The sequence below is a fragment of the Panthera pardus genome, unplaced genomic scaffold, assembly GCF_024362965.1.
Source record: "Panthera pardus isolate Hobbes unplaced genomic scaffold, ASM2436296v1 HiC_scaffold_345, whole genome shotgun sequence".
Taxonomy (NCBI): Eukaryota; Metazoa; Chordata; class Mammalia; order Carnivora; family Felidae; genus Panthera; species Panthera pardus.
The window spans coordinates 330,561-354,092 of record NW_026526927.1 but is presented as its reverse complement, the minus strand read 5'-3'; the positions used below and the strand labels follow the sequence as shown (position 1 = coordinate 354,092).

The 23,532-nt window shown below is 49.2% G+C and overlaps 1 protein-coding gene across 1 annotated transcript; it reads left to right on the top strand.

The window, feature by feature from the left end:
• The first annotated feature begins 193 nt into the window (after positions 1–193).
• Positions 194–22,066, top strand: LOC128774625 (uncharacterized). The gene is made up of 7 exons (XM_053893686.1): positions 194–2,445; positions 4,641–4,675; positions 6,371–6,455; positions 10,279–10,313; positions 11,803–11,896; positions 17,333–17,405; positions 21,122–22,066. Exons 1-7 carry the CDS (start codon positions 2,254–2,256, stop codon positions 21,415–21,417), a joined length of 810 nt encoding a protein of 269 aa, XP_053749661.1. The 5' UTR covers positions 194–2,253; the 3' UTR covers positions 21,418–22,066.
• The last annotated feature ends 1,466 nt before the right edge of the window (positions 22,067–23,532 follow it).

Here is a 23,532-nt window from a genome sequence, read left to right as displayed (position 1 = left end):
GTTTTTAGTTTCCGTATAATTTTTAAAATAGTTTTCATGCAGTTCTGAGAAAGGCAGAGTTCCAAGTGGAGTTACAGGAAACATTCCTTAAAGGCGGGAGCGAGCGGAGCCGCATGGTCTCAGCTCCAAGCCCTGAAACTGCCCCAGAAGTCGGTCTCCCCTGGGGGAGCGGGCCGTAAGTGCCCCAGTTCTGTGGTGCTCTCGGAAGTTCGGCCCTCGCAGAAACGGGTGGGGGGCGACTCCCATGTTCTGGTGGAGCTGGGCAGGTCACAGGGCTGGTGCTGGTTCTCGACCGAGGATCGGGAATCCCTCCAAAGAATCCGCTCATTCCTTTTGCATTTGTTTCCTTAGACACCCGGTAGCCATGCTTCTGGGAAAACCCGGGTCGTTTGGAGTTTCACTTGAAGCATTGCCACACTGCGGTCCTTTAGGTACAATCTGAGCACGTGCCCCTCGCCCTGTCCAGCCTGGGGGCCAGCCGCCTCTAGAAGCAACTGAGACTAACCCCGTTTTTGGGCAGTCGGTGTGGACACTGCGCAGGAACTGGGGACCTCAAGTCTCTGGCCGCCCCACGCACTGCAGTCACTGCTGGTGCTCCGAGGACTGTCTTCCAAGTTCCGTTTTAGTATTATTTTGTGAGTTATACTCACAATGCTTTGTTTTTATAAAATTGTAATCACATTGTTCAACTCTTTAGAGCCCCTTTTAAAAATTCCATATATTGTGGTGCCACTGGGTGGCTCAGGCGGTTAAGCATGGGACACTTGGTTTCTACTGAGGTCATGATCTCACGGTTTGTGGGGTTGAGCCCCACGTTGGGCTCTGTGCTGGCAGCAGTGAGCCTGCTTGGGATTCTCTCTGCCTCTCTCTCTGCCCCTTCTCCCCAAGGCCTCTCTCTGTCAAAATAAATAAATACACTTAAAAAAATTCCATACATCGTGGACATAGTTAAAAGAAAAAGAAACATAATTTTTATGAATATAAGTTACTTCATCTTTGGGAGGGACCATATTCCTCATTTCTGGAATGTTATTTCTTATTTTCAATCACTATAGTGTTCCCTTCTCCAACTGGAAAGGGAGCTGCTAACCTTTGTATTGAAAGGTCGATTGTGTTGAGAGACAAGCCCTCTCAATGCGCTGGGCCATCTGTCCCAGTGGCCTCTCTTTCCTGCAGAAGTGTCCCTAGTTTGACCTGGACACTCACGTGTAACTTACATGTTAGGCAAAGCCCACTGTCAGAATGTCAGCTCCAAGAGATCAAAGAGTATCTTTAAATCACATGGCACTCTGTCAATCCCCCCAAAAGAAAAATCCACTCAGTAAGTGCCTGTGGAGTTCCATGATGTAAATCACTGGTATATTTTAGGGGAGAACTTAGTGTAGCACTCTCTAGGGTGCTTCTCTCTATTAGTAGGTATCAGACCAATTTATTGGGAGTATTTCCTCTGGACCATTAATCTGCTGCAAAAGTAGGATCACACGTGTGAAGATACTTCTTGCCTAATTCTACAGGTGTTCTGCTCAGCTAATGTCCATCAAGTGGCTTGTATTAATTTTTTATTGCTATCTGGCAAATTCCCACAAATGTAGTGGCTTGAACTAAGACTCGTCTGAAAGCGCTTGTGGGTCATGTGCCTGGCAAGCTCAGCTGGGTCCCTGATTGGTGCCTCCCAAGGCAACAGTCACGGCTCACCAGGTCAGCCCTCCCTTCTGGAGGTTATGGGGAAGAGTCTGCTTCGGGGCAGATAGAGAATGCCAGTGCAGCTGTTGCTTTCCCACTCTTGCTATGTGGCCCTTCCATCTCTAAGTTGGTAATGGTGGGTCTAGTCTCTTCATATTTTAGATCTCTCGGACTTCCTCCTTTTCCTCATTTCTCAGTTTTTAAGGATTCGTGTGATTGCATTGGACCTACTTGGGTAATCAAGGACAGTCCTCAGTTTCCTACAGTTGCTGCAAGGAATGAGCACAAAGTGACAATGCCATGGTCTCCAAGGCAGGTCACTTTGTCCATTTGTAACTGAGCCCTGCTGCACACACAGACTCAAGAACGCAGTGGCCCAGCGTGGGGGTGCCGCAGCAGGAAGAAGCACCCCTGTGGCCTCCCACCGGCAAGCAGTCATAGACCTTTATGGATGGTGCTCCTGCGCCGTGTCCTCCGTTGTGCAGCCAACCCGAGGGCACACGGACGGCCTCCCAGGAGCTCCTGGCTCTGAGGCTCTGCAGATGAGCATGTCACGATGGCAGCCAGTGCATGGAGCTTTGCAGCCGTCAGCGGTGCTCTCTGAGCTCACTACACAAAGCAAGGCCCTTCTTTGCTCATGGAAGTCTGTCCTCCCTTTTGCCCCATCCCTGTAGAGAGCAGCGCAAGGAGGCCCCGCCGCAGCTGAGGTGCCCGGGTCTGCGTTCCACCATCACCACGTGTGAGGAGAGCTCCCCGCTGCAGGTGAGAGCCGCTGGGCATGTGAAAGGTCTCAGGCTGCCCCCAGAATGAGGACAGAAAACGCTTGGGATTGCTTGTTTGACTGGTTTGAAGCATTTACTCAGTACCCAGGCATGCTACTCGTATGGGAACAAAGGTGGAGGGAGAAGAGAAGAAAAACTGACAGAAAATATCCTTAACTGTAGGGCTTATAGTGTGTGTGTGTGTGTGTGTGTGTGTGTGTGTGTGTGTGTAAGGGGGGAGAAAGAGATAAATGCAATGCAATCTGGGTGTGCGAAGACTGAAGTGGCATCCGTGTGCTTTAACGAAGGGTATTGATGTCTGTGTCCTGCTGGCTTTGAAAAGCACCAGAAAATAAAATGATGGATGGATAGTCACATGGTTAAAAAGAAATATTCACAGCAAAATTTTAATGATGATAGAACCGAGAAGTTGAGTGTTTGGGCATTCTTGTACAATCCTTTCCACTTTTCTGGGTGTTTGAAATTGTCCATTCTTAAAAAAGTGTTACGGAATAACTATAGGACACAGACGTGGAGTAAGGGGTGTGTGTGTGTGTGTGTGTCTGTTTATGTCTGCTCTTCACAGATTGAGACTGAGGCAAGAATGTCCACCTCAAACTTCTGTTTGACATTTTACTAAAGTTCCAGCCAGTGTAATACAGCAAGAAATACAAAGACATACAGATTTGAAAATGAACCTGATTTTATTTGCAGGAAACATGCTTCTAACAAATCTGCAAAAAATATAGTAGAAATAATAAGATAGCTCAGCAAGGTGGTAGAATACAAAATGAATATAATAACCCCCATTATATTTCTGTATACTAACAATGAAAAATCTCAAAATGATATTAAGAAAACCATTCCATCTGTAATAGCATTGAAAATAATAAAATAAAATAAAACAAGCACCAAATGTGTATACTTAAAGCTACAAACTATCGATGAGAGAAACTGAACACAATCCAAATAAACGGAAAGATTTAGAATATTTGTGGACTGGAACGCAAAATATTGTCATGATAGAAAACTCCCCCCAAAATTGATCTACATAATTACCATGAGCCCTATTGAGTTTCCAGCAAGCTTTTTTCTTTAAGGAAATAGCAAGCCAACCCTAAAATAGATACAGAAATCCAAAGGACGTAGAGTGACCAAAAGAATTTAGAAAAAGAAGCAGCAAATTGGAGGACTTACTCAATCTGACTTAAAAATGAACTATCAAGCTACAGTAGTCAGGACAGTGTGAGCCGTGAGGGTGGTGTGCCCAGTGAGGGTAGACATGCAGGTCAAGGGAACAGAATAGAAAGTCCAGAAATAAAACCTGATCAGTGGGTGTTAAACAGAGGTGCCAGGATAATTAAACAGGGAGAGATGAGAGTATCTTTAATAAGCTGTGCCAGAACAATTGGATGACCATATGTAAAAAAAGAGGGCGGGGAAGAGCTTAATAGCTGCTTCTCACCATACACACAAAAATAACTCAAAATCAACCACAGTTCTGAATTTAGGGGCTAACCTATAACACTTTAGGAAGAAAACAGAAGAAAACCTTTGTGATCTTGAGGTAGACAAAGTTTTCTTTAATATGGGCACCAAAACCACTATGAAGAAAGTGGAAAATTTGACTTTTTTATAAAAGAAAGCATTTCCTGTTCAGAATTCACCACTGCAAAAATAAAAATGTAAGTCACAGGTTGGAATAAATATTTGCAAACCCTGTACTTAAATCCAGAATAAATAAACAACTCTCAACACTTAATAGGGAAAAACGGCCCCATTTTTAAAATGGGGAAAAGATTCTAATAAACTTTACCAAATAGGATATATGGGTGGCAGATAATCACCTGACAAGATGTTCAACATCATTCACCACTAGGAAAGTGCAACTAAAGCCACGGTAAGACAGTTGGAACGGCTCCCTGAGAAAGGGTACCGGCACCAGCAGCGGGAGACACAGAGGAACCGGAGGCCCGTAGCTAGGTGTGCAAAGTCGTCGGGGGTTTACAGTGATACCACTGTGGAAAGTAGTTTGACAGTTTCTTAAAATCTTCAATGTATTCTTAACCTCTGACACAGAGACCCCTTCCTGGGAAGTCTCTGAGCCACACGCACCTGAAACTAATGACGGACTTGATTTCCTACGAATAGCCTCAGTACCAACAATTTCTTCTTCTTTTTCCTTTACCCCCACAGGCAGCCACAGGTGACCTGAAATCACCCTCACACAGGTAGGTTGTAAGCTTGTTGGACTTGTTCTCTCTGAATGAAAATGGCTACGCGATCTTAAGTCAAATTGCTTTGGAAAGTGACTCATCTCTGATGGGATATTTTTAAATAATGTGACAACACAGTAGGAAATAGCTCTGTTTAACGTAACAGTACCACGTACAGCTACGCAGGGACCTTTTGCGCTCCACGTGCTTGGGGAAATGCAGTAATTCTCTCCCTGTGGACAACTTGCATCTGAACTAGCACACCAGCGTCAGCGCTCATTTATTCTGTGTGTCAGTCGGAGAACGTGTGGGGAGCGGGTCCCAGCCTCCTTTTTATGACCTCCGATAATACCTAGTTTCCCGTCTCTCCTGAGCCATGCCTGCTCATTCTGAGCCTGCGAGGAGTCACACAGAGGACAGCCCTGCAGGCACACACGCACCCAAAGTGCACCCCTGCAAAGTCACAGAAGCAGAAAGTGGCCCATTATGAAGGTCACAACCCAGGGTAAGCACACATTTTAAAACGTGCACTTGGTCTCCACTTTGAAACTGTACCAGCGTGGAAAGTCACCTCAGAACATGGAGAAATGAGAAATATGCTCACGTTAGGGTGAGGGTCTCGGTCTGCCAGGGCTGCCCTGACAAAGGACCACAAAACAGGTGGCTTAAAAAATAGAAATGTACCGTCTCACTGCTCTGGAGGCTGGAGCCGGACTCACCTCGACATGTCCCCAGTCATAGGACCTGCACTTGGCTTCTCTCCTTGGCTCGAACCTGACGCTGTTTTCCCTTTGTCTCTTCAGTTTTCCCATTTTGCCCCTTTCTGGCAAGAATGATTGAAAATTAACGAACCAGGAGGGCCTGCCTGTCCTCTTGCACGGATGCGGTCGTCAGGCCAAGGGCCTGACTGTCTTCTGGCATGGAAGTGGTCATCCCGCTGAGGGCCTACCTGTCCTCTTGCACAGACGCGGTCGTCGGGCTAGGGCCTGTCCTCTTGCACGGACATGGTGGTCGGGCCGAGGGCTGACCTGTCCTCTTGCATGGACACGGCCATCGGGCTAAGGGCCTGTCTTCTTGCACGGATGCGGTCATTGGGCTAAGGGCCTGTCCTCTTGTATGGACGTGGTAGTCGGGCCGAAGGCCTGTCTTCTTGCACAGACTCGGTCGTCGGGCCGAGGGCTGGCCTGTCCTCTTGCACGGACACGGTCGTCGGGCTGAGGGCCTGTCCTCTTGCACGGATGCGGTCGTCGGGCTGACCCTGGTCTCAGGTGATGACACCTTGAGCTGCTAGAGTCGCTGCATCTGAAAACCCCCCTTACAGCAATGTGAGGTCATTGGTGGACACTGTTCAATCCACTTGCACAGTTCAGTTAGCTGAGTGTCCCACGACCTACATCCCCACCATTGCTCTTGGTAATTCCTGAACATCTCTTTCCTTCCAAACCCAGGGTCTCTTCCCAAATCCCCTCCTGATCTGCAGGGGCACCCCTTCTTCCTGACACCCCCTGCTGCTCCTGCAGCTCTCCCTTTAGGTGCTCCTCCCCTGCCCTCCCGGGGTCTCCCACCATGCAGTGGACCTGAGGGGAAAGGGTGGTAAGGAGGCTGTGTGATGCTGTGGCCTGTGGTTTCCGGCAGCCATCAGTATCCCCTCCAGGAAGCAGTGGCCGTCCTTGTTGATGAGTGTCTCCCCTTCCCCCTGCCATCTCACAGAGTGAAGTTCAACCACCTGCTGCTGGATGTGCACTCAGGTCCACCCTCCTCCACCAACACGTTCATGGAGGACTTGTGGGTGATGGTAAGTGAGGCACGGCCGGGTGGGGTCCAGTGCTGAGTCTAAGCTCCCCACAAGAGCAAGGGCAGGACAGTATTTGGACCTGCTTGTCTGGCTGGTTTAAGGCATTTATGGTGTCCTCCGGGGACACTGCTTGAACAGGACAGTGGTGGGAGGGGGATAAAGGGAAACAAGGCGGGCAGCACAAACGATCTAAAACACAGGGCATGTGTGTGAGCAGAGAAACATGACGGAAAAATGGGTGCTACTGGAACGGAAGCATCACACGTGTGCTTGGGTGACATGTGTGCACTCCAGCAAGCTGGCGGGATTCTGGCCAGGAAGGGCTCAGTGACCCACTTACTGTCACGGCAGAAGGGTGCCCCTGCTCATCTCCCAGGTCAGCGGGGAGGAGGGACATATCTGGTCCACTGCGTTCATTGCAGAGCCTGGAGTCAGAGCTCCGTGTTGGAGATGCTGGAGGCCGGTCTTCAGTGGGGACTGTGTGTGACTGGCCAAGTCACAGCTTAAACCGTAGCCAACACAATTATGGCATGACCCCTCCCCGCCACTCGCTCCCATCAAGCCTTCCAACAAGTACACACTTTACATGCATGGAGACCAGGCTGATGCTCCATTCCAGGGGTCACAGTGGTGGCTGTGGCAGTGATAGCATCTATTGGCGCCCCATCCCTGCCATCCCTTCTTGGGTGGTGGTGGCCACACAGCTTCTGAGTGACATGAAGGACACATCTCAAGAAGCAAAGATGTGATGACCATGTGGGTGTTGACCATGTATGACCGTGAGGGCCATGTACCCCCGCTGGTTATAACGTGTGTCCAGGCGAACATGTGGAAGCCCTCTCTCTGGTGTGTGGCTCTGGAGCTCGCCTCTAGAATGTGTAGTAGAGCAGTCTCAGGGCCACCTTATTCCCATCCTGTCTCAGGAATCCAAGGAAGCTGTGACCGTTCATTGTCACTCTGCTGGACACTTGTCATCCATCATCACGTTTAATCCCTCTGTGGATTATCTGAGATAGATCATCATCCCACTTTGATGGCTGGGCTCGCCTCTTGGTGTGCGTGGAGCTTTAGGATCCCACCGGCTTAAACCCTCCCCACCCCACACCCCTGAGGATACATTTTCTTCTGTTTTCAAAACTGTATATGCCAGATATGGTCATATGGCTTTCTAGTGCCACAGTAGTAATAGCATGGGGTCTGGAGCTTTTAAACATTTGTATATTCATTCTAAATCTTCCAGTGTTGAAAAATGCATTTCTCACTTAAGAAAGGTAGTTACCTTTCCAGCCAATTTACACAAATCACCAACACTGTCGAATTCTACTGAATTTTTAAAAAATAATGACACACACCCTCTCAGAATATAGAAGAAGGGAGACCTGTTCTGTGAGGCCAGTTCCAACCTGATACCAAAGCCAGACAATGTCATCCCAAAAGAATATCACGAGGCAAAATCCTTCAAGAAAACACAGACAGACACCATTGATTAAGTGTTAGCAAACCGAATCTAGCAGCATGCAGGATTAAGTACCATGGCTATGTGAAAATTATTTGACATTCTACAAAATACCAACAATAAATGACAATAATATGGCGATGTCAATTCAGAAAGGGAGTTGCCAATAAGAAACTCTTACGTGTGACAAAAAAATATTCTCAACAAATTAGGAATGAAATGAAAAGATCTTCATTCTGACCTATGCAATACACCTATTAAATACAACTAACATACTTCCTGGTGAAAGACTGAGTACATCCCTCTTAAAACCGGGATCAAGGCAAGGATGTACTGAAGTTCCAGCTGGTGCAATAAGACAAGAAAAAGGAATAAAGAATAGAAAGTGAAACTGTGTTGATCACAGACAACATGATTCTAAAATACAAACAAAACAAAAAACAAAACTACTAGTAATGAAATAGCTTTGCAAGAGGCAGGTAAAGTGCTCTCCAGTAAGCTCTGGGACATTTATCTTCAGTGTTATCCAGAGCACACCTGAAATCAAATACAGTCCCTACCTGGCGTCAGGAACCTCTGCGTGCCTCCAGCTAGCTCCACAGCAAATTGCCACCACGTGGTCAAAGTAAAAATTTCTCCATTGCCTTGGCTGACCTAGAAAAGTTTTATGTAATTTGCCATTATCTGGAATGGAAACAGTTGTTAAAAAACAAATCTTTTGACTTTGTATTGTTAAAAAAAATAGCAAGTCCAATCATATTTCTGTATTTGGCAAAAATGCCACTGAAAATAATATTAGTTATTTTATTAACAATAGCATTAACAATAATGAATTTAACAAAACTGTAGTAAAGTCTATACATTGAAAGTTATAAGTCGTTGCTGAGAGAAACTGAAGACATTTAAAATAATGGAAAGATATACAACGTTCATGGATATGAACACTCAATATTGTTAAGATAGCATTTCCCCCAAAACTGATCTATGGACATAGTACAATCCCTATTGAATTCCTAGGAGGTTCTGTTTTTTTGTGTGTTGTTGTTGTTGTTGTTTTTTAACCAACAAGCTGATCATAAAATGTACATGGAAATTCAGAGTACCTGGAGTAGCCAGAACAATTTTGAAAAGAGAACAAAATTGGAAGAATTATACAATCTGACTTCAAAATTTACTAAAAAGCTATAGTAATCAGGTTAGTGTAGTCAATGGAATAGAATAAAAATTCTAGAAGTAAGCCTTCACATTTATGGCCAAGGCAATCCTTTGGGGAGAAGTGAAAATTTCAACAAATGGTCCTGGAACAACCAGATATCCATTGTGAAATAAAAATAACACCGTACTGGGAATGCAAGCTGGTGCAGCCACTCGGGAAAATAGTATGGAGCTTCCTCAAAAAGCTAAAAATAGAACTACCCTATGACCCAGCAATTGCACTACTAGGTATTTATCCAGGGGATACAGGTGTGCTGCTTCAAAGGGACACATCCACCCCAATGTTTATAGCAGCACTATCAACAATAGCCAAAGTATGGAAAGAGCCCAAATGTCCATCAATGGATGAATGGATAAAGAAAATGTGGTATATACAATGGAGTATTACTTGGCAATCAAAAAGAATGAAATCTTGCCATTTGCAACTACGTGGATGGAACTGGAGGGTATTATGCTAAGTGAAATAGTCAGTCAGAGAAAGACAAAAATCATAGGACTTCACTCATATGAGGACTTTAAGACACAAAACAGATGAACACAAAGGAAGGGAAGCAAAAATAATATAAAAACAGGGAGGGGGACAAAACAGAAGAGACTCATAAATATGGAGAACAAACAGAGGGTTATGGAAGGGGTTGTGGGAGGGGGGATGGGCTAAATGGGTAAGAGGCACTAAGGAATCTACTCCTGAAATCATTGTTGCACTATATGCTAATTTGGATGTATATTTTAAAAAAATAAAAAAACTAAAAAAAAAAAAAAATACCGTACTTAGGTATTGACTGCCCTGAGACCCAGGTGCTGTCAAGGTCAGACTCTCCTGGGGTGTCTCCCCTCAGCCCTCCGAGTCCTCAGGCGGCCCCTCTTCTGTGCGCCTCAGTCTTGGCAGCTGCCCGCATGCAGACCTGCCACAGAGGTCAGGGCCCGCCGGTGGCCGTGTGTGACACATACCGGTCCTGAGCGGGCCCCTTGGCCAGTGTGGGCACTGGCTGTGGAGTGCGCTCCCTCACAGACCCCTTCCCTGACCCTGGGACCCTGAGAATGTTTGCTCCAAATCGGGTAATAAAGAATGTGGGTTTTGTTTAACAATAAGCTCGACATTGACCACTCCATCTTGTTTCCTGTCGTGAACAATCATTTCTTCTCTCACAGGAAATAGACAACAGCCTGACTTTATCTGCCCTCGGGTGAGTCTCTGAGCCTCCTGCAGGTGCTTCCCGTGTCTCAAAGCCTTCACCATGATTCCCGAGGAACACAGTCTTTTGTGGGAAACCTTGGGGTACTGTGATGACGTGATCGAAGACAAACCAGTTTCCCTTGACGTCACAGATGCGGACTGCCCCCCGAAGGGCTCGCCATACTCCGCTCACTGGAGCTTGCGATGAGACCTCTCTAGGTTCTTCACAAGTAACATGTGAGCTAGTGCACAGGTGTAAGCGATGCCCGTCTACTTTCTGTCTGTGAGCATGTGCCGCTTGCAGAGGACACCGCGGTCCATGACCGTGTGCAGCAGTGGCAGGGCTCACCGTGTGCCAGGTGGGTGACTGCACCTTGCAGGCCCCTGGGGAGCACACGGCCTCTGCCCCTCCTGTGCCACAGAGACAGAGAGTAGCCCCTTTCACATCATGGCCCAGCTTCAAGCACACATTTTAGAGAATAAATCAGGTGTAGCGAAACACGGTGACTACCGTCCCCTTGACAAGACGTCATCTTCTCCTGGAGTATGAGTAACAGGAGGCTTCACAGCACCCGTGTCAGCGAGGTCTGTGCTGTCTCCCCTACATTTCCCTGAGCACACGGTGAGCACAGGCTCCCTCTGTTCCTGGAAGGATGGTTCTGGGGAATATTTCGCAGTTGTAAGTGTCTGAATATTGTATCCTGACTTCACAACCTCAGTAACTTTGTACCAAGTGCCCTTTAATGCATTTGAAGTAAAATTAAAAAGGGCAAGTTATTTACTTGAATGTCACCCACCACACACACACACACACACACACACACACACACACACACACCTCCTGCTCTGGCCCGCAGGGATTGTTGCAGAAAATGTTTCTTTGGTAACCAAAGAGTTTGGACCCAGTTGAGCAGCTAGCGCTTTAGACACCTTCCGTGGCCTGCTCCTGAGGCCTCACCCGAGTCTTAGTCCTCGAGGCCCACCTACCCAGGGCCTCCCTGGGACGTCGATCACAGGGAAACCTTGTAGGACTTAATGCAGCCTGTGTTCCTGGCGGTCGCTGGCAGACAAACTTATTGGGAGTACTTCTTTCCGGCTGTTTATCTGTCTAGGGTGTATGGTCTGCTGGTTATGTACAAATCAGCCAAACAGTGAATATATGAATAAGGGGGAGGGTCCATCATGCAGGTGAAGCTGCTTCTGTCTGGTTTTAAAGGCATTTCTGTCAGCAGAAATCCACGGGGTGGCTTGTTTTAATTTTCCGCTGGTGGTGGAAGCCTGCAGTGTCCTTCTCGCATGAACCTTCTGCATGTTTATGGCGCGGGACCCCCTCTGGCACTCAGCCTCCAGGCGCTGCCTGCTCCCGAGCCTGCAGATAAGAGGGGGCCCCAGCGGGGAGATGTCCACGGACACCGTGGAGCCTGCAGGGTCCCCACGTGCTAGCCCGCCCAGCGAGGGCCTGCTCTGTAATGTGTTCCTCCTTCCCTGCTCTGCCCTAGCCTACCTGGGAGCAAGGTGTCCTTGTCGCTATCCAGTGACTTCACCCTACACCCCACCTTGGCCGCCGGCACAGAGGACCACCTGCCACTGAAGGTGAGCCTGTGCTCAGATGTAGGGCTTGGGGCTCCCTCGTAAGCTGGGCTCAGCACCATACCTGGATGCTGGTCGCACTGGTGTTCTGCATTTACTGGGTGCCTGGGCCACTACACAAAGAGCACCGACGGTGTGTGTGGAGTAGGAGGAGAAGCGAGAGCAGATCACGCTCCTGACAGGGGCCCGTGTGTGTGAGAAGCGGAGTCCCCAGACAGGTGTCCCTAAAACAAGCCTCGTATGTGTGCTCTGGTGCCACATGCTGGTGATGGCCACGTGGTAGGTGACACAGAGCAGAACGCCCGCTGTGATAGACTCTCAGCAGTGGGTGTTTTCAGGGTGTCCTGTGTAATCCCTTCAACTTTCTGTGTGTTTGGAGTTTTTCATAATAAATGTTGAGGATAAATGTTGGGATAGAGAAGGGGTGTGTATAACTGACGGTCAACACAGAGCGTGTGAGCCACACACGGGGTTGAGTGAGGAAGCCTGCAGATGATACGCTCATGGCCCCAGGACAGGGCGTGTGGGGTGGCCTGTGTGGCCAGGCAGGAGACACAGGTAGACACAGTATGGTGGCAGCCTCACCAGCAGGTGAGTGTAGAACCCAGCGAGGCAGGGCTGTGGAGGACCCGGGTCCCACCGTCCATCCTTCTGTGTGCTCCCTTCCAGAGTGGCTCACGAGGCCACCCAGCCAGTGGGGCCTGAGTTGCTTCTGTAACAGCACGAGGCTCCAGACAATGTGCTGGAAGCCTCGGCTTCGAGCTTGACTGCACTTGAGAGGGCCCCTCAGACCCTGGTGCTCAGCCGCCCATGCACATTCACTGAACTCACGCCGTTCCCCGGGCTGGGGCTTCCTCTCTGCTCATTCTGGAACCCGCGTTTAATCCTGACACCCTGTGTGCCCCACTTCACACCAGGCCCACCCCTCTGCGGGTGACCCCAAGGCCCGTAGCTCTTAGCAGAGTCATTAGAGAAAAATGGGCGCCATAAGACACACTTGGACTTGGAGTCCACTCTGGTGTGCAAGCGTGACTGGTTCCACAGCCCAGAGTAAGTTCTTTAACCTCCTGGAGTGCCTGGGTCTGCACGCTTGCAAGATATGCATGGACTCTGTGTGGGGTCCCGAGTCCTGCTGCCGGTGTCCAGCTGGGACTGGTGCTCAGTAAATGGTAACCCCCGTCCCCCATCACACCTGCTTTGGACCTTGCTGCCCATTAATTATAATCCTCATCTGAGGACACAGACTCATCACTGATCTCTGCATTACCTGCTTCCTAAGTTTACTCAGTATTTTATTTATTTTTGGTAACAGATGAAGCATCACCCCACCCCCCCAGAAAAAGGCAGGGTCCTGATGTGGTCAGCTTCTGTGTGGCCCAGCCACATGTGGTCTGCTTCTGTGTATGTGGCTTGGCCACGCTCTTTGTTCTCATGTTTTCCTTTCACTTCAGTGTTTCACATCATACGTATTCCTAAAAAATAGATGCTCACAACACATCGGTTACTCTTTACTTCACAGAAAGGACATAGTGTGTATGTGATGTTTGGAATTTGGGGGAATCACCTCTCGGTCAAAACGGTGGTTCCCTGTCCCGGGTGGCGGAGCTCATTTGCCTTCCTTCTGCGACTGCTTCTTGTAACTCCCCTCTGCTGTGGGCCAGCAGGACGTGTGCCCCCGTGCAGGCCTCTGTGATGAGCAGTAGGCCATCTCTTCTACAAGGCCAGACTCTTCTACAGGGGTGCTCGGTCTGCAGTCCCGCAGAAGCGTATGCATATTCAGAGCCCCGTGGGTCCGTGTCGTCCCCAACACCCGGGGCACCTAGTGGTGCGGCTGGCGGCTCATGATCCCTCCCAGCCTTCCCCTCACCACCGATGGTGCTGAATGTGCATTAGCCACGTGAATTTCCTTCTGTGGGAAGTGCTTGCTCTTGTCGTTGGCCCATTTTCCTCCTGGCCTGTTTCTGCTTTTCTTATAGATATATTTGTGTTCTTTATATATGCTTGATACAAACGCCTCATTAGTTGGGTGAATTACAGATAGAGTGTCACAGCAACTCGACTCGATGCTTAGCTGAACTCAACATTTGATGAGTCAGAGTCACACTCACACTTGTGCATATTTTATGATAATGCTTTTTGGTCTCGTTTAATCTTGAACCCAATCTTCTAAAAGACAGTCATCTATACTTTCCACTACTAATTTTCAACATTTGCTTTTGAGAGTTGAGTCCTCACTCTGTGGATCATTGGTGTGTTTAGTGTGAGGTAGGGATCCAGCTTCATCCGTTCCAGGTGGGTTTCTGTTGTTCCAGCTGCTTTCGCTAAACATCAAATGGACCTTCTTTCCCCCACTGATTTATTTTTTGTATGTCTCGTATACTTTTTATTCCATACTTCCTCCACTACTGCCTTTCTGTATTTAGTTGAATTTGCATACTGTGCCATTGTGATTCCCATCTTCTTTCCTTTTGCTTATACTTTTTAGTTACCTTCTTACTGGTTACCTTGGGGATTACAATTAATACCTTAAACTTATAAGAGTCTAGTTTGAATAATACTACGTTAATTTCGGTAATATATACTCTGATCCTATACATCTTCCTACCTCTTCCTTTATATTGTTACATCTTTACACATTGTGTGCCCATTAAGAAAGATTTATAATTATTCTGTGAATTGGTCTTTTAAGTCACCTAGAGAAGAAGAGGAGTTACAAACCAAAGTACGACAATCCTGGCTTATGTCTCAACCTGTGTGGTTATCTTTTTGAGCGTACTTTATTTCATCTACTGTCTAGAGCCTCTGTTTTAGCCTAAATATCTCCCTTTAGCATTTCTTGTAGGGGAGGTCTGTTGCTCATGAGTTCTCTCAGCTTTTGTTTATCTAAGAACATCTTAATTTCTTCTTTATTCCCAAAATATGGTTTTGCTGGATTTAGAATTCTTGGTCGGCAGATTGATTTTCCTTCCAGGACTTGAAAGGTGCCCTCTGGACTCCATGGTTTCTGATGAGAAATCAGCTGTTGATCTTACTGAGGCCCCTTGTATGTGATTAACCACTTCTCTCTCAATGCTTTCAGACTCCTCTCTTTGGGTTCTGAGAATCTGGCAATGCTGTGTCTTGGTGTGAACCCTTCTGAGTTTATCTTGCTTGGAGTTTGTTGAGCTTCTTGGATGTGTAGATCCATATCTTCCATCGGATTTGGAAAGCGTGCAGGCTGTGTTTCTTCAGATACTTTTTCTCTCTGCCCCCTCTCTTCTCCTTCTGGGCCTCAGGTCCACCAGGTGCTCTTCATTTTCCTTTGTTCCATTTTTCTCCATGGTCCTCAGGTTGGAGAATTTCAATTGTCTTCAGCCTCACCGATCCTTTCTTCTCCTGCTCTGTTGTGAACTCTTCTAGTGAATTTTTAATTTCACACTTTTCGGTGGCAGAATTTGGTTCTTTTTTGTAATTCTATCTCTTTATTGATTTTCTTTTTTGTTCATTCGGTATTTTCATGACTTCCTTTAATTCTTCACCTTGGCTCATTGAGCACATTTAAGATAACTGACCTAATGTCCGTGACTACTAATTCAAATGTCTGGGCTTCTTCCAGGAAATTCTGTCAAATTATTTTTCTCCTTTGAATGCGCCATATTTTCCTGTTTCTCTGGATGTTTTATAATTTTTTGTTGAGAACTGTATATTCTGAGTATTATAATGTGGTTAAGTCTGGACATTAGATTCTCCCACTGCTTGGGATTGTAGATCTTTGCTTGTTGAACTGTCAGTTTGTGACTCTCCCAAGCTACTTTTGCAAAACATGTATTTGTTGTTGCAAAGTTTCTCTCATTATCTCTGTGGTCAGCCAGTGTTTTCCTTCAATGTCTGGCTGCAAATAAGGGGAATAAGTGTCCCATTAGATGCTCCCAAAGACAGCTACTGCTGCCAAGGGGGCCAGGGCAAGCGAGCCCTTGTGCCGGCCCCTCGGGACATGACCAGACCAGACCAACCAAAGGCACAACAGACAAGTTTTGGAGTACAGAGTCCCTACTGCCTGCACAGGAATGAAGGCTGTTGGCCTGTAGCCACAGGACGACCAAGGGTGGGTTTGTCGCTGCTTTGTTGACACCACTCACTCGGGAGAGTTGGACAGCATCCCTTCCCTGGTGCTGTGCACCATGTCTGGTCTGGCTTCAGAGTCTGGAATAGTTGACCCCAAAGGCTCTCTTTAGCACAGTGGTCACATCTGGTCATGCTTCCTGTTCCCTGGCTTTGTCCTCAGGTGAAGGATGCCGATGTGCACTCTGAGAACACGTGTCACCACCTCCCCACAAATCTCTACCCCGCAGGCAGGCCTCCACTGTTCCACTGCCCGGCTCCATTGTGTTTCTGTTTTCATTCTAAACAAACAGTGTGCTTCCCTGGGGCATCATTTCAGTAATACCTTGATCACCTTTGCTTCCAAGCTCCATCACCTCCTTCTGTGGGGTTTTCTTACATGTCCTGCCTCTATCAGGTTGCTGCCCACTCTGTGGCCCTCTGTGGCCGGCGCCCCCACCTCTTACCCGTCAGAGCCCTGCCCCCACCTCAGCTCCCACAACTGCCTCTGCGTTGGGTCTCCTGGGGGCCTGTCCATCTCAACAGCATTGTCCTCACGCCTGGCTTTTCTGCAGTCTGTTCCCGTTTGCTTCCTCTTCTTCAGGGAGCCATTGTTCATGAGGCTCCCCTTTCATTTCCTTCCTATTTAACCTCATTCATGCCTCAGTTTGTATCTTGACTAATTCTCAAGAGCTGGCTCTGGGAGGAGGACAAAGGCATGTACGGGTTTAGAGATCTCCTAGAGACACTGGACTTGCAGAACCTTCCAAGGAAAGTTGTGCACAGCTGCACAGTCCAGTCCCACCGCAGCCCTGTAAGTCAGAAGGAGCACCGTCCCCGGCCATTTGGCAAGAGCCAGGCTCTCCCCTGTCGTCTGTGCAGGGGATTTGAAGTCACCGTCAGCAGGCCCAGTAGCACCAGGGCAAGGGAGAAACCTCCTGCTTTCGAGAGACGGTGTGAAGACATTCGGGGCCCCTGGGTAGCCAGAACTCACCACCAGCAAGCAGATTGTGCAGAGAAGGTGCCAAGCAAGATGAGGCGGCCTGTGTTGTGTCTTCCCCCCATGCCAATGGTCCAAATAGGCTTTGCTGGCCCCCAGGAGACCCTCCTGCTCATCAGGAAAAGCACCACTTGTCTCTGTCCTGATGCGCATGCAGAGGGAAAAGCCACCCCCCCAGCGCAGCCTCATCAGCAGCCCCACATACAAGTGAGTGCTCTGAACTCAAGAGGCGAGATGGCTGCCAGTGTCCCAGAGCCCGTCATGGCTCCATCTCCAAATTGTGCTCTTGCTGCTACATTCTGTCCCCTTTGGCAGTGCGAGAGATGCCATGTCACGTATTTCCTGTTATTTCTCTGCAGGTCTTAAAGGACCAACAGGAAATGAGTTTGCCTGTGGAAGGAGACAGTGCTGAGGGCAAAGGCCCAGCTTCAGGTAAGACATCACACAGTGTGGGAGTTGACATCCACCCAAGTTTGATTCCCTAAAGAGGAAAATGTTTTCTCCAGAAAAACAAGGAGAGGGAGAAATCACCGGTGGGGAGTCAAAGGCTAGGACGCTTGTTGTCTCAGTGGCAAGGAGGACAAGCTTGGGCTCACGTAGTGTCTGCCAATGGTGCCTGGCGTCCCCACGCTAGCCCCACCACCTGCTCTGTGTGCCACAAAGCAGCAGGTGCAAGACGTGGGGCTGAACGCCCCGCTGGCAGAGTGCCGGCAAGGTAGGAGCTGGCCCTGGATGGCGTTGCTGTGGCTGCCGATGTGAGCCATGGACCCTGACGTGCAGGGGTGGCCAGCCTAATGATGGCACCAGAGCGAGGGCCACGGAGAGTTTGACTAGTGACTGGAACTAAAGGCCTGATGTGCTCTGTTAGAGGCTCAGACTCCACCACCCGCACGCTGTCTGCCGAAATGCACGGTGATTTCATTGTTCACTCGCCTGACCCTTCCAGAGTCCTTCTGAGACGGCCCCACCTCATCTAAGGAAATGTTCACCACTCAGCTTTTAAACAACTACCTACCCTTGGCCACGATGACGCCTCCTGCTGCCACCATCACTTCAGAGCTCACAGTGCAATTCTCCAGTGCTCCTGTTTCTAGAAAAGAGGTGGAGGCTGACCTTTCAACACACCTGTGGCCGCAGGAGTCAGTGGCTCCTGTTTCTAGAAAAGAGGTGGAGGCTGAGAGGGTGAGTTTGATTTCTGCGTGATTCCAGAAAGGGCCAAAGCTGGATTTTAAGAAACATAAAATACAAGCAAGTGGCATAAGTGACAGGGAGCCTGAGCCTCAGGTCTGGGTACATGGCAGGTTGGCTCCTGAGTGGACTGACACCACAGGCACATGCATGTGCACGCTGTCCATGTGGGTGTGGTGCTTGTGGACAGGTAAGAACAAGGGGTCCTCAGCCAGGGACAGAGGCAAAGAAAAAACCCACAGAGAGCCCCGTGGGCACCTGCAGCCTATGTCCCAAGAGTCCCTGCCTCCCTGGTGAGCCGGGTTCTCACGGCCTCACATAAGGGAGAGACAGGCCCAAGCTCAGGGCGCAGCCAGAATGGAAGGCCGATAAGTCATCCTGTAAAATCGGGACTCAAATGGCTACACGTGCATTGTAGTGGTGAGCCCGGAGGAACCCCGTGCTCCGCTCCCACAAGACACAAGAATGAACCTTGGAGCCGAAAGGAGCTGAGAAAATCCCCAAACTCCTCAAGCTGAGGATTAACACCAAGTGATTCTGGACCAGCCATTTGCAGGTGCCGAGAGGCGCTCCCCTCGCAGGAGCTGGGAAGATACCAGCCGCTCTCATCCCACATGGCCACGCCCTCATGGAGGCCAAGGACACCACCGAAAAAGACACATGTTGGGAGTTGGGCTCAAGGACCAAATGCAAAGTAACTGTGGTTGTTGTTTGGGGAAACAACAGGCAAAGGGGAAAACATCTGAAGAGAACAGAAAACTTGTTTAAATTGCACGTGTATTTGAAGAGAAACCAAATAAAACTTAGAGCTGCAGAAAATACCACTGACGTGGGGCAGCTGACTGAGGGTTTTGTAGCACACGGGTCACAGTTGGAGTTCGTGAGCTCGAAGCTGGAACTGGAGAAGTTACCTGACACTCAAAGAAGGGACGACAGGCGGAGAGCGTGACCGGAGGTGGGGCTTGGGTCTGTGGTGTGAGCGGGCTCCCCTGCAAGGAGGGCTGCTCAGGGGGCATTGTGCGAGGCAGTGGGGCTGAGGGCCCTGCACTGCAAACCCGCACACACTCGGGTCCAATGAGTCCAGGAACAGCAAATGAGACTGTAGATATGTCGTGAGCAAGCTGGCACACTCCAGAGACAAATAAAATGCGTATTTTTAAATATTTGGCGATAAAAAAGGGGAGTCCTTCCAGGGAATATCGACTAGCTACACTCGTTGTAATGGAAGCTACAGCAGAGTGGAGTCCTGCCTGCAGTACAGGGGGCCATCAGCCCAGGGCTGCCCTCCTGGCTGATGCACGTTTTAAGGTGAAAGTGAAACAGGCACTTCACACAGAAGTAAGGAATGTTAGGGAGTGAAAAATAGACCATTTTCGTAGCATTTTTAGAAAGCAATGTCCCTAGGAACAGACCTAACAAAAGACATGCCGGACTCATGGAGAAAATGATAAAACTTGCAGAGAGACGTTTTAAGGAGCCTGATGAGTGCGGACAGACACAGTTCACAGAGTGCGTGCCAGGCCTCCCAGAGAGGCCAGTGCAGGATGCCAGCTCGAAACCCTGCGTCTGAGATGTGTGTGGAACTGCAAAGGATCAAGAATGCCAAGAAGCAGAAAAGGAGCAATTTAGGATGTCTGGCTGGGCTGCTTCCACGAAGCTTGTGAATCAAAGACAGAGTGGTGTCTGTGCAGAAATAAGCACAGGGCCTGGTGTGGTGGCTTGCAGGGGCCGCGAGCACGTCAGTGGGCACAGGGACACTGTTTCTGGTGTGGGGCGACTGACGAGCAGGGGTGGGTAGATTGTTTCATAAACGCGGAAACATTTGGTGCCGTGTGGGAATAACACTAATGAAACCAGACCCCACCTTGTACCGTTGACACAAATTAATTCCACGTGGACTAAAGACATAATGCGTGAAGGGACAACTATACAAACTGGAAGATAATATTTGGTACTATCTTCTTTTTTTTAATTTATTTATTTATTTTGGGAGAGACGGAGAATAGGGGAGGGGTGGAGAGCCAGGGAAAGAGAGAATCCCAAGCAGGCTTAGCACTGTCAGCACAGAGCCCGATGCGGGGCTCGATCCCAGGAAACCATGAGATTTTGACCTGAACCGAGACCCAGAGTCCGATGCTTCACAGACTGAGCCCCCCCGGGCACTCCTGGTACTGTCCTTATGTCCTCATGGTGACTGAGGGTCCTTAAGCAAGATTTTCTTTAAGGCACTGTCCCTAAAGGAAGATACACAGAAATTAGATCACACCCAGATACAAAGGGAGGCTGTCAAAAATTGGGAAAATATTTGTAACACATAGCTGACAAAAATTGGTGTCCAGGACACAAAGTACTATGACACCAGCAGGAAAAACGTAGACACATGATGACTAGGCACTTCAGGGAACAGGGAACCCAGAAGACCCACAAACAAGTGTGTACCTGCTGCCATCCTCCGGGAAATGTGACTGAAAACCACATGTGGTGGGGTGAGGTCCCTGTCACATGAGCAGGTGTGAGTCTGACATCACTGAGGACTGGCACAGGTGGGCCTGGGACGTGCACGTGGCTGGTGGGCTGGGCCAGTGCTGCACCCACAACTGGTGGACAAGGCCGTCGGCACCGCCAGTCATCCTGGGTGTGGGTGGGGAAATGCCTGCCCGCTGCACCAGGAGCCATGAGCATTGCTGCTGGGTCTGAGGAGATGCCCAGTACGGGGATCCCAGCATGGGGGATAGGTGGAGGAGGGTTCCCGCTGACCCGCTGAGCAGGGCTGTGTGTGCAGACACAGATGTTCTGTGCAGAAGCAGCTGCCCTCCTGGCAAGATGTCAGGACGGACTGCACCAGGAACCTGTCCTTGGCCTTCCTTGCAGAGGGCCGGTTCTGCACCCGGGGCCAAGGACTGGGCGCGCCTTCTGCTCACCGCCCTCAGGTGCTCATGGCACTTTCTTTTGCTCTGCAGGAGACAAGGAGCCCACACTGGCCAAATGGGCTGTCCGCACACCAATGGCCTTAGAGATCCGGGCTCGGGAGGCAGCCCTGAAGAAACTCAGGCTCCCGCACACACTGCCCTCCAGCAGCCAGAATGTGCCGCACATGGATGTCCCCTTGGAGAGGCAGCAGGTCTACGGCATGGAGCCTGCCACTGTCATCACCACCAGGAAGCCTGCAGATGGCCAGGTGTGCAATGGAGAGGACATCCAGCTTCCAGGACAGATAAAAGAGGAGACTTGGGGCCGGGCATCGCCACCCAGCTAGGAAGCAGAGAGCCCGCTCGATGCTCAGGGAGAGACCAGGGTCAACCTGGATATCTCTGTCAGCACAACTTGTGTCCGCCCTGCCACGGAAGCCCCTGAGTCCAGGGCAGGCGCTCACCCCGACTCCCATGATGCCTGACTGGCCTGAGGCCGGCAGGCGCTCCCGCCGTGTTCATGATGCAGTGCAGCCCTCGACTCTATGCAGGCACCAGTGGCAGCCGGTGGCCCGGCTTCTTCCAAGCGGAGTGCTGGGTCCTGCATCCAGAGTCAAGGAAAGAAGGGAGCCTGTGCGCACCCTGACTTGTGCTAAACGGAAAGACTTTGACCACCCCTGCGCCTCACTCCACCTGGAAGCCATACTTGAAAGCCATTCATAATTTTTCAAACACGTCCCCATCGTGCTCCAAGATTCAGGACAGACTTGGTGTGATGTTTTCACTTGTGTTACTTAGGAATGTTGACAACTGTTATGAACCTAAGTAGCCTTTAAGGAAATTCTTCAGAATTTCTTAGAAAGTTATACGAAATAATAAAAAATAATTTCACTGGCAATAAGCTTGAAATCAGTCTTGGTAAACTTTAAATTCTTGGGTTTCAAGTGGCCTTTTCAAAGCCCCTCCTGCCCCCACCCAGCCTGGGGGCCACCTGAGTCCTGGCCAGAGTGAGGCCGAGGGGTGTGATACAGAGGAGGGGATTCTGGCTTTTTTTTTTTTTTAAGTTTATTTATTTTGAAAGAGAGAGAGAGAGAAAGACAGCAAGCAAGGGAGGGGCAGAGAGAAGGAGAGAGAGAGAGAGAGAGAGAGAATCCCAAGCAGGCCCCATGCCACCAGCACAGGGCCTGATATGGGTCTTGAACTCAGAAACAGTGAGATCATGACCTGAGCCCAAACCAAGAATCAGACGCTTAACCCACTGAACCCCCTAGGCGCCCCAGGGCTTCTGGCTTTATGGTGAACTTTTCACCACAAGATAATTAGTGCTCTCATGAAAATGTAATTTCATTGCATCCTGGATTCATACAAAGTGAGAAAATCCACACAACACTGGAGAACAAAAGTGAGCTGATAGGTAGGTGGTCCAGGGCCAGGGGCTCCTTTGAAACCAGGCCTTGATCCAGAAGCCAGGAACAGAGCTGGGGGCAAGGATCCGGGATGAATCCAGTCTCAGGCAAAAATAAACTGAGCTAAACTGGCCCAAGTTAAGAAGCTAGATTTTCAGAGCTTGAGATCAGTCCAGATAAGCTCACAACCAAAGATCACAAACCATCACACATGAGAGAGCCAAGAAACAGTAAAAGAGAATTCAGACCCCCAGAAACCTCAAGGACTAGAAATACGGGATATTAAGGAGGATGCACAAGATATTTTAACGTTGGGGCGCGTGGGTGGCTCAGTCGGTTGGGCGACTGACTGCGGCTCTGGTCACGATCTCACGGCTCGTGAGTTCGAGCCCCACATCGGGCTCTGTGCTGACAGCTCGGAGCCTGGAGTCTGCTTCAGATTCTGTGTGTCTGTCTCTGCCCCTCCCCTGCTCACGCTCTCTGTCTCTCAAGAATCAATGTTAAAAAAATTTTTTTTAAACCAAAATATTTTAATGTGAAACAGAATGACAATAAGTAAGCAAGGAGAGGATGTTCTAAATGATCAGGAAGGTACGTAAAAAGACCGAAAAGAATTTTTAGAAATAAAAAATATACTTGTTAAAACTTGGATAAATTAAACACCAGATTAAACATAGCCAAAGAGAGAGTTCTTGAACTGGAAAGTAATCTGAAGAAGTTGTCGGAATGTGGATGCAGCCGTGAGGGCCACGTGGAGGGAGGGCTGGCAGGTGCGGAGGGCAGGTGGGCCTCAGACGCGTCCATAAAGCCCACGAGAAGGGACTTACTGTAGTGGCCGGGTCTCCCAGGACTCACAAAACACGTGCCAGTGGCTTCTTGTCCAGCCAGCTGCACAGGTGAGGAGATCTACACCTCGACCTCCTGTACGGAAGCATGGGGCACCGGAGACACTCTGACCTTAAGGACAGCCAGAGGAAAGACCACCAACAGAGGAAGAGCAGACAGACAGCAGACATTCTGGCCGTAAGGACAGAGGGAGGAAACAACTTCCACAAA

What these genes read in the sequence shown, in the direction of transcription:
- LOC128774625 (XM_053893686.1), top strand. Translation starts at nt 2,254, where the DNA reads ATGGAGCTTTGCAGCCGTCAGCGGTGCTCTCTGAGCTCACTACACAAA. An exon ending in AGGAGAGCTCCCCGCTGCAG is followed by an intron (nt 2,446 to 4,640) that starts GTGAGAGCCGCT and finishes TTACCCCCACAG; the next exon opens with GCAGCCACAGGTGACCTGAA. An exon ending in GGGCAAAGGCCCAGCTTCAG is followed by an intron (nt 17,406 to 21,121) that starts GTAAGACATCAC and finishes TTTGCTCTGCAG; the next exon opens with GAGACAAGGAGCCCACACTG.